General features: G+C 41.1%; 1 protein-coding gene across 1 annotated transcript in view; it reads left to right on the top strand.

Annotated features, from left to right (window-relative positions):
- Positions 1-13,655, top strand: part of CASD1 (CAS1 domain sialic acid O acetyltransferase 1) — a 256,795-nt gene that overhangs the window by 103,021 nt on the left and 140,119 nt on the right. The window contains exons 8-11 of the mRNA XM_078663740.1: positions 2,481-2,695; positions 4,623-5,048; positions 7,001-7,090; positions 10,610-10,729. Of these exons, the coding sequence (XP_078519866.1) occupies positions 2,481-2,695; positions 4,623-5,048; positions 7,001-7,090; positions 10,610-10,729 (851 nt within the window). The remainder of the gene's footprint in view (positions 1-2,480; positions 2,696-4,622; positions 5,049-7,000; positions 7,091-10,609; positions 10,730-13,655) is intronic.

Genomic DNA, 13,655 nt, shown 5'->3' with positions numbered 1-13,655 from the left:
CGTCTTCTAGGGAGGACTCCTCGCCGTCCACTCGGCCTCGGCCCTTGGACCCTCTATTTTGCAGCTCGCTGTTAGTGGCTCCGCCAGCTTCTCTGCCTTCCCCGGATGCCCCTCAGGCCCCCCACTTGTCCGCAGATCCTCCGCTCTTCAGGGCTGGCAGTTTATTCCTCCAGCTGGACTTGGGGACGAACGGCTTATATTACAGCCTTCACCCACGGAGGAATTGCTTTCTCCCCCGCTACGCCCTATGGAGACGAGTGTAGCCTTTGTTCGGGCCATTTCCACGGCCGATGGCATTTTGCGGATAGGTGACCCCGTCACACAATTTCCTACGGATCATCTGTTGGAAGTTCTCGCACTAAAATAATTTCAGATACACTTCGTAGGCAAAGCTGTCCTTGTCCGGACGGACAACGTGACAGCAGTGTACTATGTACAAAAACATTGTTCTTACTAGGCTCACGGGTCCCCCATTTGAACCTTTACATAAATGTGAGTTACAGTTCCTCACATGGAAGGTAGCTTTCCTTGTGGCGATCACATCTCTTAGAAGAGTGAGTGAACTCCAGGCATTAACCATACAAGAACCACTTTTGCAAATACATGACAACAAAGTGGTTCTTAGGACAAACCCTGAATTCTTACCTAAAGTAGTTTCAGCTTTTCACCTTAACCAGTCTGTTGAACTCCCAGTCTTTTTTCCTCAACCGTACTCCGTAGCAGAACGGGCTCTTCATGCGCACGACGTCAAAAGAGCTATTCTTTACTACATTGAAAGGACAAAAACTTTCAGGAAAACAAAACCACTTTTTGAAGCTTTCTCACCACCACATAAGGGCAATCCTATATCAAAAGTTGGAATTACCTTGTGGATTGTTAAATGCATCCAAATATGCTACCAAAAAGCAAAGCGTACATAATCCATTCCCCCTAGAGCGCATTCCACACGCAAGCTAGCGGCATCCATGGCATTCTTAGGAAAGATCCCCATGAATGACATTTGCAAAGACGCAACATGATCTACACCGCACACTTTCACAAAACACTATTGTGTAGATGTGCAGGAAAACAACAAGCTAGTGAGGGCCAGGCTGTAGACCACTTTTTGAAACTACTGCAACACATACAGGTAGCTACCGCTAAAACAGAACTGCTATATAGTCTATGCAAATGTATACGATTTACAACAGCTCATATGCTTCGAACGGAAAATGCTACTTACCAGTATGCATTTGTTCTTGGCATGTGGAGCTGTAGATTCGAATACGCCCACCTGCCTCCCCGGATACCTATATGTGTGGCAGTCCTATCTTACTTAGATACATTACACATGGACATCTTTTTCTATTTCTTACTAACTCCATCATCACCCTTTATGGCAAAAACATTCTGGAGATGGAGTTGATGCCCATGCGCACTACTAACCAAATGAGGAGTCCCCTATCTTGTGACTACAAAGACTTCTACAATAACAAAGTGCAAACGTCTGAGCCAGATGGTGAACTATGCAAAAGTATACAAATCTACGGCTCCTCATGCCAAGAACAGATGCATACGGTAAGTAGCATTTTCCTTCTGTTCGTATTGGAAAGCCTCTCAATATGTTGGCTAACTTAATCTGTTGACCGGCCAGAGACAAGTTTTGGGAAGTAATATTTTATGTCCCTTAACTCAGACTACTTAGTCTGGAGTTGTGACTCAAAGAAAGTTCCCTTTATTAGAAAACTACAACATCCTCTTAGCTCCATACCTGTAAAAAATGTCTGTTTTGTGTGACTACAGATTTAATTCTTTTGGGGTCTTTCCAGTACTTTATTAGCAAGAGTTTATCAAGAGAAACTTTCTTTTGGATGTCTCACTCTTCTTAGTAGAGAAACTTTCCTTTACCTTTTGACTTGTCCTTCGGTGCAGTGGTGACCCTAGCCTGTAAATAGAAAAGCAGAATGGTAGCATCTGAAACAGTTGTGCAGAGATACAGTCTCATGCATTGAACACAAACCCTCACTTTAACTCCTTCCTCTTGAATGATTTGTCATTAAGTGCCTAATCCTTATATTTGTTTTGGATTGGGCAGAACAGTGGGCCGATTCACAAAGGTAAAGTTAGACAAAAGTCTAACTTTGCATCTTTCTTTATTCACAAAGGGGCATTAACTACGAGTAGTAAACACCCTTTGTGAATACAGAAAGTCATAAAGTTAGACTTTTGTCTTACCCTACCTTTGAGAATTGGGCCACTACTTTCTACTTATTTGAGTTTCTTTAGAGTTGAGGCCTTAGGCATCCAGTCTAAGTGTGAAAATATCTTGTGATTTTGGATCTTCTACTGATTAAAGTGTTAGATTACCTGTGCTTTTCATTAACAAAGAGTTTGAAATCACAACGTTCATTAAATATAGTAGTGAATCACCGCATAATTACTTTACTTAAGTCACGATCATTGGAAGAAAAGCTGAACAAGCATGTATTTCTTTTCACTAGATCCTGTTGATGAAAATCTCCTGAGTGAAAGTAGAAAAATGATCACAAATGAAAAGATTGATGCCTACAATGAAGTAGCTGTCGGTATTTTAAACAGTAGCACCAGAAATTCCAAATCCAGAATTAAGATTTTTAGTGTCTCTAAACTTATATCGCAGGACATGATTACAGAATCTTCAGATGGGCTGCATATTCCTGAATCAAGCAGAGCTATTGTAAGTATGTTTTGTTTCTACTTCCAGAATTATTTTTCATATGCTTGATAAAGCGGGAACTATAGAAGTGATACATTTTTATTTTATTCGATTTTTTCATTTATTTTTTATCGTTTCCATCTAGCTAAGTGAGCATAATTAAGTCTGGGTGTAGCTTCTGCCAATTTTTCTTGACACAGTAGTGTATTTTTAAAAATAATGAATTAATATAGCCTTTCTTTATCCTCGGTTGTAGTGAAAAGGGAATGCATCAACAGTGTATGAACTTAACGGTCTGAATTAAAAAAAAAAAATTGTTTACAAAGATCACGTACAATTCTATTACGTGGTGGGAATGATTTCCAATTTTTCCGTAAGAAAATCCAGAATATTTTCAGGACTCTAAAACCCGATTCGAACGACTATATATAGCTATCAAATATACAGTTATTATCCCTTAATCAAAAACGGGTTCCTTTCTGGTGAATTCCACTTCTCATATATAAAGATATGGCCTTGGACATATTGAGCAAATCACGTACGCAGACTGACCCTACACCAATCTAAATACTAGTTGCAGTGTAGTATGAATCGTTGTGTCTGCAACGATTCACAAACTGACATTGTGACTCATTTTGATTGTGTATTGCCTGTTGGTATTGCCCTTGCATGGTATTCCCAACAGACTTTGAAAGCATTTCCATAGCTGAAAGCTAATTGTTCTTCATCGTGCACACAAGTGGTGTGTGGCCCATAGTAGGGTATTTCTGAACTTGCTGGGACCTATCCAAGTAACCATGATCAAGTCTACGATTTCCACTCTTACACTGTTTGACTTTCCTATTTATCCCTTGAACTTCAAAATGACAGGGATGCCAGTAGTCACCTCCAGACACCTGTCCCTGTATTTAGAGCCTGATGCAAAGACCCAGTGCTACTTAAGCATATTCATTAGCCATGAGCATGACGACAATGCTTTTAAGAACAAAGATTGTGGGAGAGACAAATTATTTAAAGATGCCTTGGAAGAAGTACCTCTCAAACCAATGAGGCATTCCCAGTGAAACTGGCACAATTTGCTTTGTAAGTTTGTATTTTTTATTAAAACTGTGTCATGCAAGACACCACCAATCTCCCAACTAGACTTTCTTGCTGTATGACATAAGCAGTGTTGCAAAGCCAATTGGGAAATATGGATTTACCACTTAATTCTGGAAGCCATTCAGCACCTTGTCATTTTGGGCACTTTGCTTAAAAACTGTAACTCAAATTGTTCAAGATTACACCTGTCAAATGAAGGTTTTGCCGGGGCCTAGCCCTAACAGTTGGACTTTTTGTAGTAAACCAAAGAGATAGATAAAGTTACAGTGAAACATATGTCCATATTTCCCAAAAATATAACTGGAATGTGGCATGTTGGCGGGTGGCAGGCTTAGCAGGGCAGTGTTCACAGCTACTTTTCTTAAATAATCTAGCAGTCAATATAGCATTGCTGATTAGGACAATTGTTTGGTTAGCAACTCAACACAAGAAAGTGAATGCTGGAGCCCGAAGTACAATAGTTTACAAACTGCCCACTGAATGTCTACGTAGGGTATTTGTGGGTGTTATCTGTTAGATTACTATGGGATATTTGGGAAGTAACGATGGCTGCTAGTTACAAACTATTTGATTTGTTCTGTTACATTCAACCTCCTTATAGTGGTGTCCCTGAATAGGAGACATTCAGTAACGTCTTTTTTGAAACATTTTTTATTTTACTGTCCTTATTATTAATGATGACATACCATGAACTTATTGAAATCTAATTTTGATTTTTAAATTGCCTTAAATTGATTCTTGTTTTCAAGACTAATATTTAGACTTTCTGATTTTATAAAATAAAAATTGTGTGAGGAGCCCGTTATTTGTTAATCCGTTTTCGAGTTATTGCTTTCTCTGTTGACAGAGTGCCATGATTCTGATGAATGCCTACTGCAATAAAATAGTAACGCCAGTTGATGGTTCCTGCTGCCAGCCTCGTTCCCCGCTCACACTCATACAGAAACTAGCTGCTTGTATTTTTGCTGCATCAGCAATTGGATATTTAATACAGACATTGATACATCGAAATATCCATCGAAGGAGCAAGCCGTGCACTGACCTAGAAAGTGGAGAGGAGAGGAAGCCCACCACTGCCACCCCAGCTGCCTCTACTTTGGAAGTACTGTTGCAGTCAGTCTGTAAACTGGGTTTGATTATGACCTACTTCTATCTGTGTGATAGAGCTGACTTATTTATAAAGGAAAACAAGTTCTACACGCATTCATCTTTCTTCATTCCTATCATCTACATTCTTGTTCTGGGAGTATTTTACATTGAACATACTAAAGAGGTACGTTGTTTCTTCTTTTATTATACTGTTTACATTGTCAGTGATGGACGTGTAACCATTATTAGCAGCTCAGGCTTTTAGCTCAGAAGACATTTGTCATAGGCTCGCTGTTTAGTATTGTATGATGCTGTTAATTCATCTGTGGTAAGTGCTAAGTTCACCTCCTGCTCAATAACATATGTAGTAATTGCTGGTTCTCATAAATTAGTAAAAGAAGCCTATATTCCACAACTCCTTGTGTATCTGCTACAAGACTTTATAACTTATTTTCCTACCTACATACAAAACTAAAGTACTATTATGTAACCCGATTGGAAACTTAGACAATCACTCTGGTCGCCAGACTGCCAGTATCACTGTTACAACAAGCAATGCATTTTTTGTTATTAGTTACTAACTGAGAGGTATGATAAAATGTCACTTTGTCTTAAGCGCATAAATCCTTGCAACAAATCTTTTTTTTAAAAAAAACATGATATTGGTTGGTCTATGCGAATCAAGTGGGCCAATACAGGTTTCCTGATTCCGACTCCTTCATTCGAGATGTTAGTGCTCTGCTCTAACATACTTTCTCTAATTTCACCAAAACGATCACCTTAGATTAGCTGTGTTTAGTTGACTTGATCTAGGCATTCTAAAATCCTAGTCTCCGGTATCAGCTTAATGGAAACCGTAGCAAAGTGACCTTTTTCTTCTAAATGCAATTATGTTAAAACAGTACCTGCCACAATGCACAACAGAATACTGCATTCTCCTTCACCTTAGTTGCACTCAACCTCCTTAACCTATTCACCATATCTCTGCTAACTTCCTGTAAATGCTCCCCTATAACTTTCCGTTAACAGGCTCACCTTCCCCTAACTTTATTTGCACTTCCCCTCCCTCCCTTTAACTCTCTCTTACACACAATTTTTCGTTTGCTAACTTTAAATATACCTTTTATGTGTCCCTTATATTAGCTCTTCTTGTTGCTGCTGCCCCTTATGTGATGGTATGTGTGGTTGCTGCTGTCTTTCCTCTTTTCATTGCTGCTGTTGTTCCTGACGTGGGGGCAGCAGTGGCCATTACTTTGTCAACTTTGATTCTTGCAGTTGTCCTTCCCATGATGTTAACTGTGATAGTTGCTATAGATCTGCTGTTTACAACAGTGGTTTTCTGTTGTACTTACTGCGTTGGCAGTTTCTGTTGTTCTCTCCGACATGGTGGTCACTACTGTAGCTGAAGCTGGGGCTGTAATGAACGCTCTTGTTGTGGCTCAGGTCCTTTGCTATTGTGGTATATGTGGTTGCTGCTGTTGTGACTGCGGTGGATGCACACCAACTTAATTTTTAACTTTGGGGGAGGGGGTGGGGGTGTGTCCAGGGCAACATTTGTCCCCAGAAATCTCCATTGTGCAATTACAGAAAGAGTCTACTTTTTAAAACTCCTCTCCAATGTGAAAACGCAATGCACAATGTTTACCTGCCGAAATCATCACTGAAAGTAGCACTCTGTATTCTCTTTTTTGTATGATTAGGTATGTCGGACCATTTACGCTGTCTCTCTTCAGACATAACAAAGTCAAGATGTACTGCTTACACGTGATCTAAGGACATTCAGACCAGTGCCTCCAATTTTATGTTTTTACCGACAAACCTCCAAGCTGGCCAGTGAGCAGTAAGCCCTTACCATGGGCATAATCATCATGTTAGTTGCACCCTGCAGGAACTCTTCGGTTCTATTGTGCAAAACAAAAAAATCCAGATAAATTGATTACTTCGTTTAAATTGGCATTGTAACCAATGCTTTCTAGCTAGGTGGTGTGCCTTACTGAAGTCTTTGTTCATCAGAACCATATTAAATCGTCTATTAGCTTCCTTTTAACCTTCCATGACACAATGCTTCTTTGCTCTTTTATTGTAATACTTTCTCATGACCGATCACACTCATGATTTCTTGTAATGCCCTTTTAGACGAAGGTGCTAAACAGAGACCAGACCGATGAGTGGAAGGGCTGGATGCAGCTCGTCATCCTGATATATCACATCTCTGGAGCAAGTTCTGTAAGTGATATTCGCTAGTTCTGGCAGTATGCTCCTCACATTGCAATCCCCAAAAACCATTGCTTTAAGGTACTTTGTGAATGTATTCTCTACACTAGATTTATTAGTTTGCCGCTTTTCGTACTGTGCAATTATTGTTTCTATTGGCAGTTCTTTGCTAATGCATATGCATGCAGCTGTGTACAGACCTGGAACAACCATCCAGGTCCTACATCTTGGGGTATGTCTTCCTTTGGCCATGCAGATTAAATTGTTGGTTTACTCTTAAAACTGTTTTCTATCTATTAGACTATCTGTTGTTACACCACACTTGCTCTTCTTGACTGACAGAGGGGTAACATAGACCGCTTCTGTATGTTTTGTGTAGTATATCCTGTGCCCTACGAAATGTACCCACTTTCCACATTAAATAAATAGAAACTTGAAATAGAAATACATCTGTTTTTTCTCTAAGTTGGTAGCTTCCATTCAGAGCAGTAGAGATCACAGTTTAGTCTGCATTTTGTTTGTTTCTCAGTGCATTCTTTATTTCAAAGCCTATTATATGTTGACATAATAATCCTAGTCCCGCTACTGAAGAAACCTGGCGCGGACCCAGCAGAATTGTCCAACTTCCGCCCCATCTCGCTTCTGCCCTACTTCTCCAAAATAATCGAGGCGCATGTCACTCAATGCCTTTCCAACTTCATCGAGACCTCTTGCTACCTGGAACCCAACCAGGCGGGCTTCAGGCCTACCTTCTCTACTGAGGCTGTCATCCTGGCCGTCCTTGACACGCTGAGGAGGCAGGCTGATGCAGGGACCCCCCAGGCCCTCATACTCCTGGATTTATCGGCCGCGTTCGATACGGTTGACCACAACATCCTGCTTCACTGTGTCGAGCAGGCCGGTATCCAGGGCCTTGCCCTAAGCTGGATACAATTGTTCTTGAACACAAGCCGTTCGGCTAGGCCCCTACACAGCGCCCAAAACCCTCACGACATGTGGAGTTCCCCAGGGCTCCTCCCTGTCACCTCTATTGTTCAACCTCTACCTCCGGCCCCTTCTCCACTCACTCCGAAACTGGGATATCACAGTATACAATTATGCTGATGATCTGCAGATCATCTTTCCCCTTAACTCCCAGGACGCGGTAGACAATTTCCACTCCGTCATGCTCCACATCCAGGATTGGATGAACGCCAACCAATTGAAATTGAACCCTGGGAAAACCGAGCTCCTCCTACCGGGCTCCAGCCCTAAGTTCTGGGGGACCCAGTTCTGGCCCACTGAATTGGGCACCCCACCGACCCCCGCGAACTCTGTAAAGAGCCTCTGCGTGACCATCGACGCCGAACTCTCTCTCCGATCCCAAGTCAGCTCTGTGATTTCATCCTGCTCCTTCCAACTCCGTAAGATTCGTAAAGTTAGCCACTTACTCCCCCCAGCTGCTTTGATCCAAGTGGTTATCTCCCTAGTGCTTTCCCATCTGGATTTTTCCAACTCCCTCTATCACGGTCTCCCCAAATCACTTCTCTATCGCCTACAGGTAGTCCAGAACCAGGCAGCCCGCCTTATTTACAAATCCCCCAAATGGCAATCGGCCAAACCTCTGCTTCACAAACTACACTGGCTGCCTATGGAGCAGAGAGTGGCCTTCAAGCTGGGCTGCCTCACATTCAAAACTCTTCACGGCACCAGCCCCGCCTTCCTAACCTCACTCATCCATCCTTATTGCCCAAATCGCAACTTACGCTCTGCCCATCTTAACATGCTTGTTGTGCCCAAAACCAGAAACAATACATTTGGGGGGCGTAGGTTTGCCCTCCTGGCCCCGAAGTTCTGGAACCCCCTTCCCTTGACCATTAAATCCAGCAGCTCCCTCCTCCATTTTAGGAAGCAGCTCAAAACTCTCCTCTTCCCTCCACCCTGCTAATTTCTGTAAACTTCCAGCCTGCATCTCACCTCTGTTCTATAGCGCCAGGAAACCCATGGTGTCAGCGCGCTCTACAAATTTCATTTAATAATAATAATAACATTGAAAGTGATGGGTATCATGCTTAGAAAGGACTACGTAGCATTCTGCTTACCTGGATAGCAGGTGCCTCAGTATGTGGGCCTATACATTTGCCATGGGTTCTCGATATAACGGAAAGGGCAGATCAGGTCGGAGCACCTGTAGCTGGACACATTTTCTAATCCTCATTAGCATGAGGTTTGATCAACTGTGTGCTTTCATTTTTAAGTTGAGCTCTATTTACCCCCCTGTTCTCAGGATCAGCTCATTCTATGCGTCCAGTCTTCGTAGGGATCAACAGCGGAGCAATTTGCGTAGGAAAGAACTGTCCCCACACTGGTAAAGTCAACTACATCTGGCTGATATATTCTCTCTCAGCTTAAAGAACACATACCATAAATATAAATAGTGCCAGTGCCTCCCAGATGCTGAGGCGCTGTAGAAATCTGTGTACAAATTAAAACGAAAATCAAAATCCCAGACTCCAGATGCAGGCCCTGGGAGTTTCAAATAACCTGTAATGTTGTATTTGGGGAAACTGAGATAGAATTATGAATCTTGGTTCTAAAACAAGTCACCTTCCTTAACACCTTCAGCGCTGCGCGAATTTTCGCGCTGTGCTGAAGGTTCTAAAAAACGGGCGTGGCCGTGACGGAACGGTTCCGTCATAAGCACACCCCAACCGTCGCTCGTGACGGAACCGTTCTGTCACAAGCATCGAAGGGGTTAAGGAGCTCTAAAAAGTGCCACCATGCCAGTAGTATCTCCTCTATATTTCCCGTTGTCCCCCTCTCCAGGGGCGCAGTTTCTGAAACCTTGCTTCAGTTCTTGACTTATAAAAGTTTTGTCTCCAGAGTCCAGCAGCAGCTCAAGGGGCCATATCTTTCAACAATTTAGGCATCTCTTTTCACCTTCGTTGGAACTAAAGCCAATCTGGAGTCTCATAAGAATGCACTGGTCCAGAATGTTTCTCCTCCAGTTTCCTTCTCCGGTATATGCTCCAAGCAGCCACCACTGTAGAAAGCCAACGCGATCTCAGATAACCACTCCTAAACTTCAGGAGTTTTCCGAGACTCTCTGTTAGACAGGCATATGCACAACACTTAACACGTCCACAGCCAAATGAATCTCATCCCTGTACCATAACATGCCTCCAAAACCTGCTGTTTGATACAGCTTCATTAGCAGACCAATGGCATTCTTGATTGAGTTAATTAAATTATGTATCATAAAAAAAAGAAAAAATGTAGAAATGTGGCCTAAGGAGTATAAATAACAACTGGTGGGTATTCACGATTAGGCTTGGAAAATGGCTCAGTGAGTTAATGTTCACTTTTGACATCTTCTGTGCTCTTTAATGGTATTCACTAACTTGAGTTCCAGTATGCTAGTTAATAGCAACATCAGTAATTCCGAAATAGCAGAACTGCGGTATCTAGTGATGTATAAAACAAAAAGGTTATTGTTATAATATGGTCTTATTGCTTAATGAATAAATACTATTCTCTTTACTTTGTTTACAGTTTTTGCCTGTTTACATGCATGTTCGAGTTTTGGTTGCAGCATACCTTTTCCAGACAGGCTATGGACACTTCTCTTTCTTTTGGATGAAAGGAGACTTCGGATTTTATCGAGTTTGCCAGGTATGCATGACCATGTTCCCAAGATGAAGCTTGTTTATCAGCTGCCGCCATAGCTTTAGTTTATGCAGTACCAGTTACAGAATGGTTGCTTCGATTAACCAACACACGCTTTTCTACTGATGTCTGACAGCCCATGCTGTTGTTACCTTTGTTCTAATCCTCTCTAAACAACCCAGTTTGCCAACCTTTGGTATAGGTTGTGTTTTTTATGTCTGGCTTGACAGTGCAGCAGTTGCCAGACAGGAGCTGTGGCTCCACTCGCATGTTGGCAGCCAGGGGTAGATGTTTTGATAGGGCAGAAGTTGTTTGCTTCTACAGAAAAACAGTGCTTCCCATCCACACAGCTGTGGTTATTTTGTTTATTTATCCAGCTAACTGAGCCAGCAGCAGTATGACTGGCTGAGCTTGAAATTTCAGGGACCCACATATCACAGCGGGTATTCATCACAGTGTAATGTTGCCAAAGTATTTCTGATAACTAGATGATTTTTTATGTTTGTTTTTCTCTGGCAGCAGTACAAATGGGAAGAGGGCAGTCAAGGAATCATCCCCTTCCATTATTACTTTTAGACTTCAGAGAGCAGTTTTGTTTTTGACAGCAGTTTTGTGTGACAACTTAGTAATAGGTTTACTTTGTGCAAATCCTTGCTAGGTGTTGGCATACTCTGGCAAACACTGGGAGTAGAATTTCTCTGTGAAGGTACTTCTAAGGAGTGGAGTGGTTGTGTATTGCTTTGGCAACTGTACATATTTTGTGATAAATGTGTGCCTGATGGTTTCCAGCGTATGCACACGACGGTAGGCCTGTTACTTGTGTAGTGTTAAATCTTTGTTAAAGGCTAGAGGTCTTATCAGTTAATTGGGAAAAGTTATGTACGATTCCTTCAGTGTGATCTGTGTATAGTGAAAATTTACGATAAAGCAAATAGGCCTTACTTATTGTTAAAAGCATATGTTGAAGACAATACACTATTAAGGACGGATTGCTATTACACTATGCTAATGGCTGTATGTATGTATTTTCTTGCATGGACTCTCACAGATTACCATAGTAGGCAAGAATCCTTGTTAGGCACTCTTAGGAGAGATAGTATTTTGCTTTGCCTGTTGTAATATTGAATACTATGCATTATTAAGTCTGTACGCCTGATGATTGCCTTGTGGGGAAGCGTATATGCATTACAAGAGACCTCTGTTTGCTGACAAGCCAGTGATACCAGCTAGTGACTAGATAGTTTCAGTAGCAAAACATATTTCCAATTTCATAAGTCTGGTCTGTTAATTGTGAAAAGTTATGATAAACCCAGGAGGCCTGGTTTATTGATAGTGAAAAGCACATGTTAATGGCTCTATATTAAAGTCTACTGATAGGTATTTTGCTACAGATTTCTTTTGGAGGGAAGTAGTTTGGAGTTGGTTACCGCAGCTGACAAACCCAAGGGGAAGAAGATTTATTTGCACTGTATTAATTCTTGCTAGAATGTCTTCTTATCGGTCTGCCAAGCTCTTGTTATAAAAATATAATTAAATAATATATATATCTGATCCGTATGTGTGTGTATATATATATATATATATATATATATATGAAAAAACAAACAGCTTCTTCTGGAGTGCTGGAACCCAAAGGAAGTTGGCGCAGATGCCGGCGAAGCAGTCCGGTTACATTAATATATCCAAAAATAACCACAAAGTGAGTGTCTTGCGCTCTCAGGCAAAAAGGCGAAGGGGATCCCAAATGTCAATAAAGCAGTTTATTACACAACGCGTTTCAGCAAAGAAGCCTTGTTCACGTGTAACCTCACAGAGTGGAACACCAGTTTTAAACAAAGTTTTCCATGCTACTGACTAATAGTCAACATAAAGGTAGGACTGACACAGATTAATGGCAGACATATTGGAATGGTCACTCGTAAGTAATTTTTAAGTAATTTTTGGCTTAGTGCCACAGAAGAGGTTGCCTGTATTGTTGTTCGTTACACATTTGCATCAAATAAGTAAATGACAATGCATGAGTATCCATACATAAATATATGCAAAGAAAAAGTTTGAAACTGGATCATAATACAAAAATCCCTGTAAAATACAAGTGAAATCGGCATATATCATTTTCAATTTGCGTGTCCTGGAACAACATGAAACACAAATAGTGGATCAAAATGGGTAACACGGAAGGCCTTTCAATGGACATAAAAAATAAAGGTCTTAATATACAGTTCTGGGTATGTCTCTACAGATATATACAATAGTGAATAACGGTCTAAATACACTATAGGGAATATCTATATACACATATACAAGCCCCTTACTTGAAATGAACAGGGTGCTCATGGTCAATTATGATAAGTAAAAAACATTGTAGTAGATGACATGAATCTATTCAAAAAGTATAAGTGTATGTATATATATATAAGCCCCATGTTATCGTCAATCGAAATTAACTCATAATCGTGTTAAGTTTATAGAAAAAGAGGAAGTATCCACAAAGTCCGATATAATGAAGTACCCAAAGTACATTAGCAACCTCCTGTAATTTAGACGTGCAGAGTCCCCGGTGGTACCGTTGGAAAATGCTCATGGGGCTGCACCATTGACATACCAGCTGTTGATGAGGTGAGTATGTGGGTATCGCATCTGCCTAATGATGTGTAAGTTCAAAGTTTGCCAGTGTGTCTTATATATGGAAAAGTCAAACCTTAGAAGTTGGTGTCTCAAAATGTGATGTAACTTCGAGCAGTGATTCCTGGAGTGCAAAGGTTGGGTACGCCCGTGCAGGTGAAGTCCAGTGGTGGGCCCCCTCCTTTCCTCCTAAGGAATAAAAAGACAAAATCAAGATGTGAAATGGAAGTTAAAAATAAAGAAACAAGTGAAAAATATGAACATTGAAAGAACATCATAATTGGAAAAAACATCATGTTAAGAAATG

Source organism: Lissotriton helveticus, chromosome 10 (assembly GCF_964261635.1).
Source record: "Lissotriton helveticus chromosome 10, aLisHel1.1, whole genome shotgun sequence".
NCBI classification, from domain to species: Eukaryota; Metazoa; Chordata; class Amphibia; order Caudata; family Salamandridae; genus Lissotriton; species Lissotriton helveticus.
The sequence above is the reverse complement of the archived record's forward strand: the minus strand, read 5'-3'. Positions and strand labels throughout refer to the sequence as shown.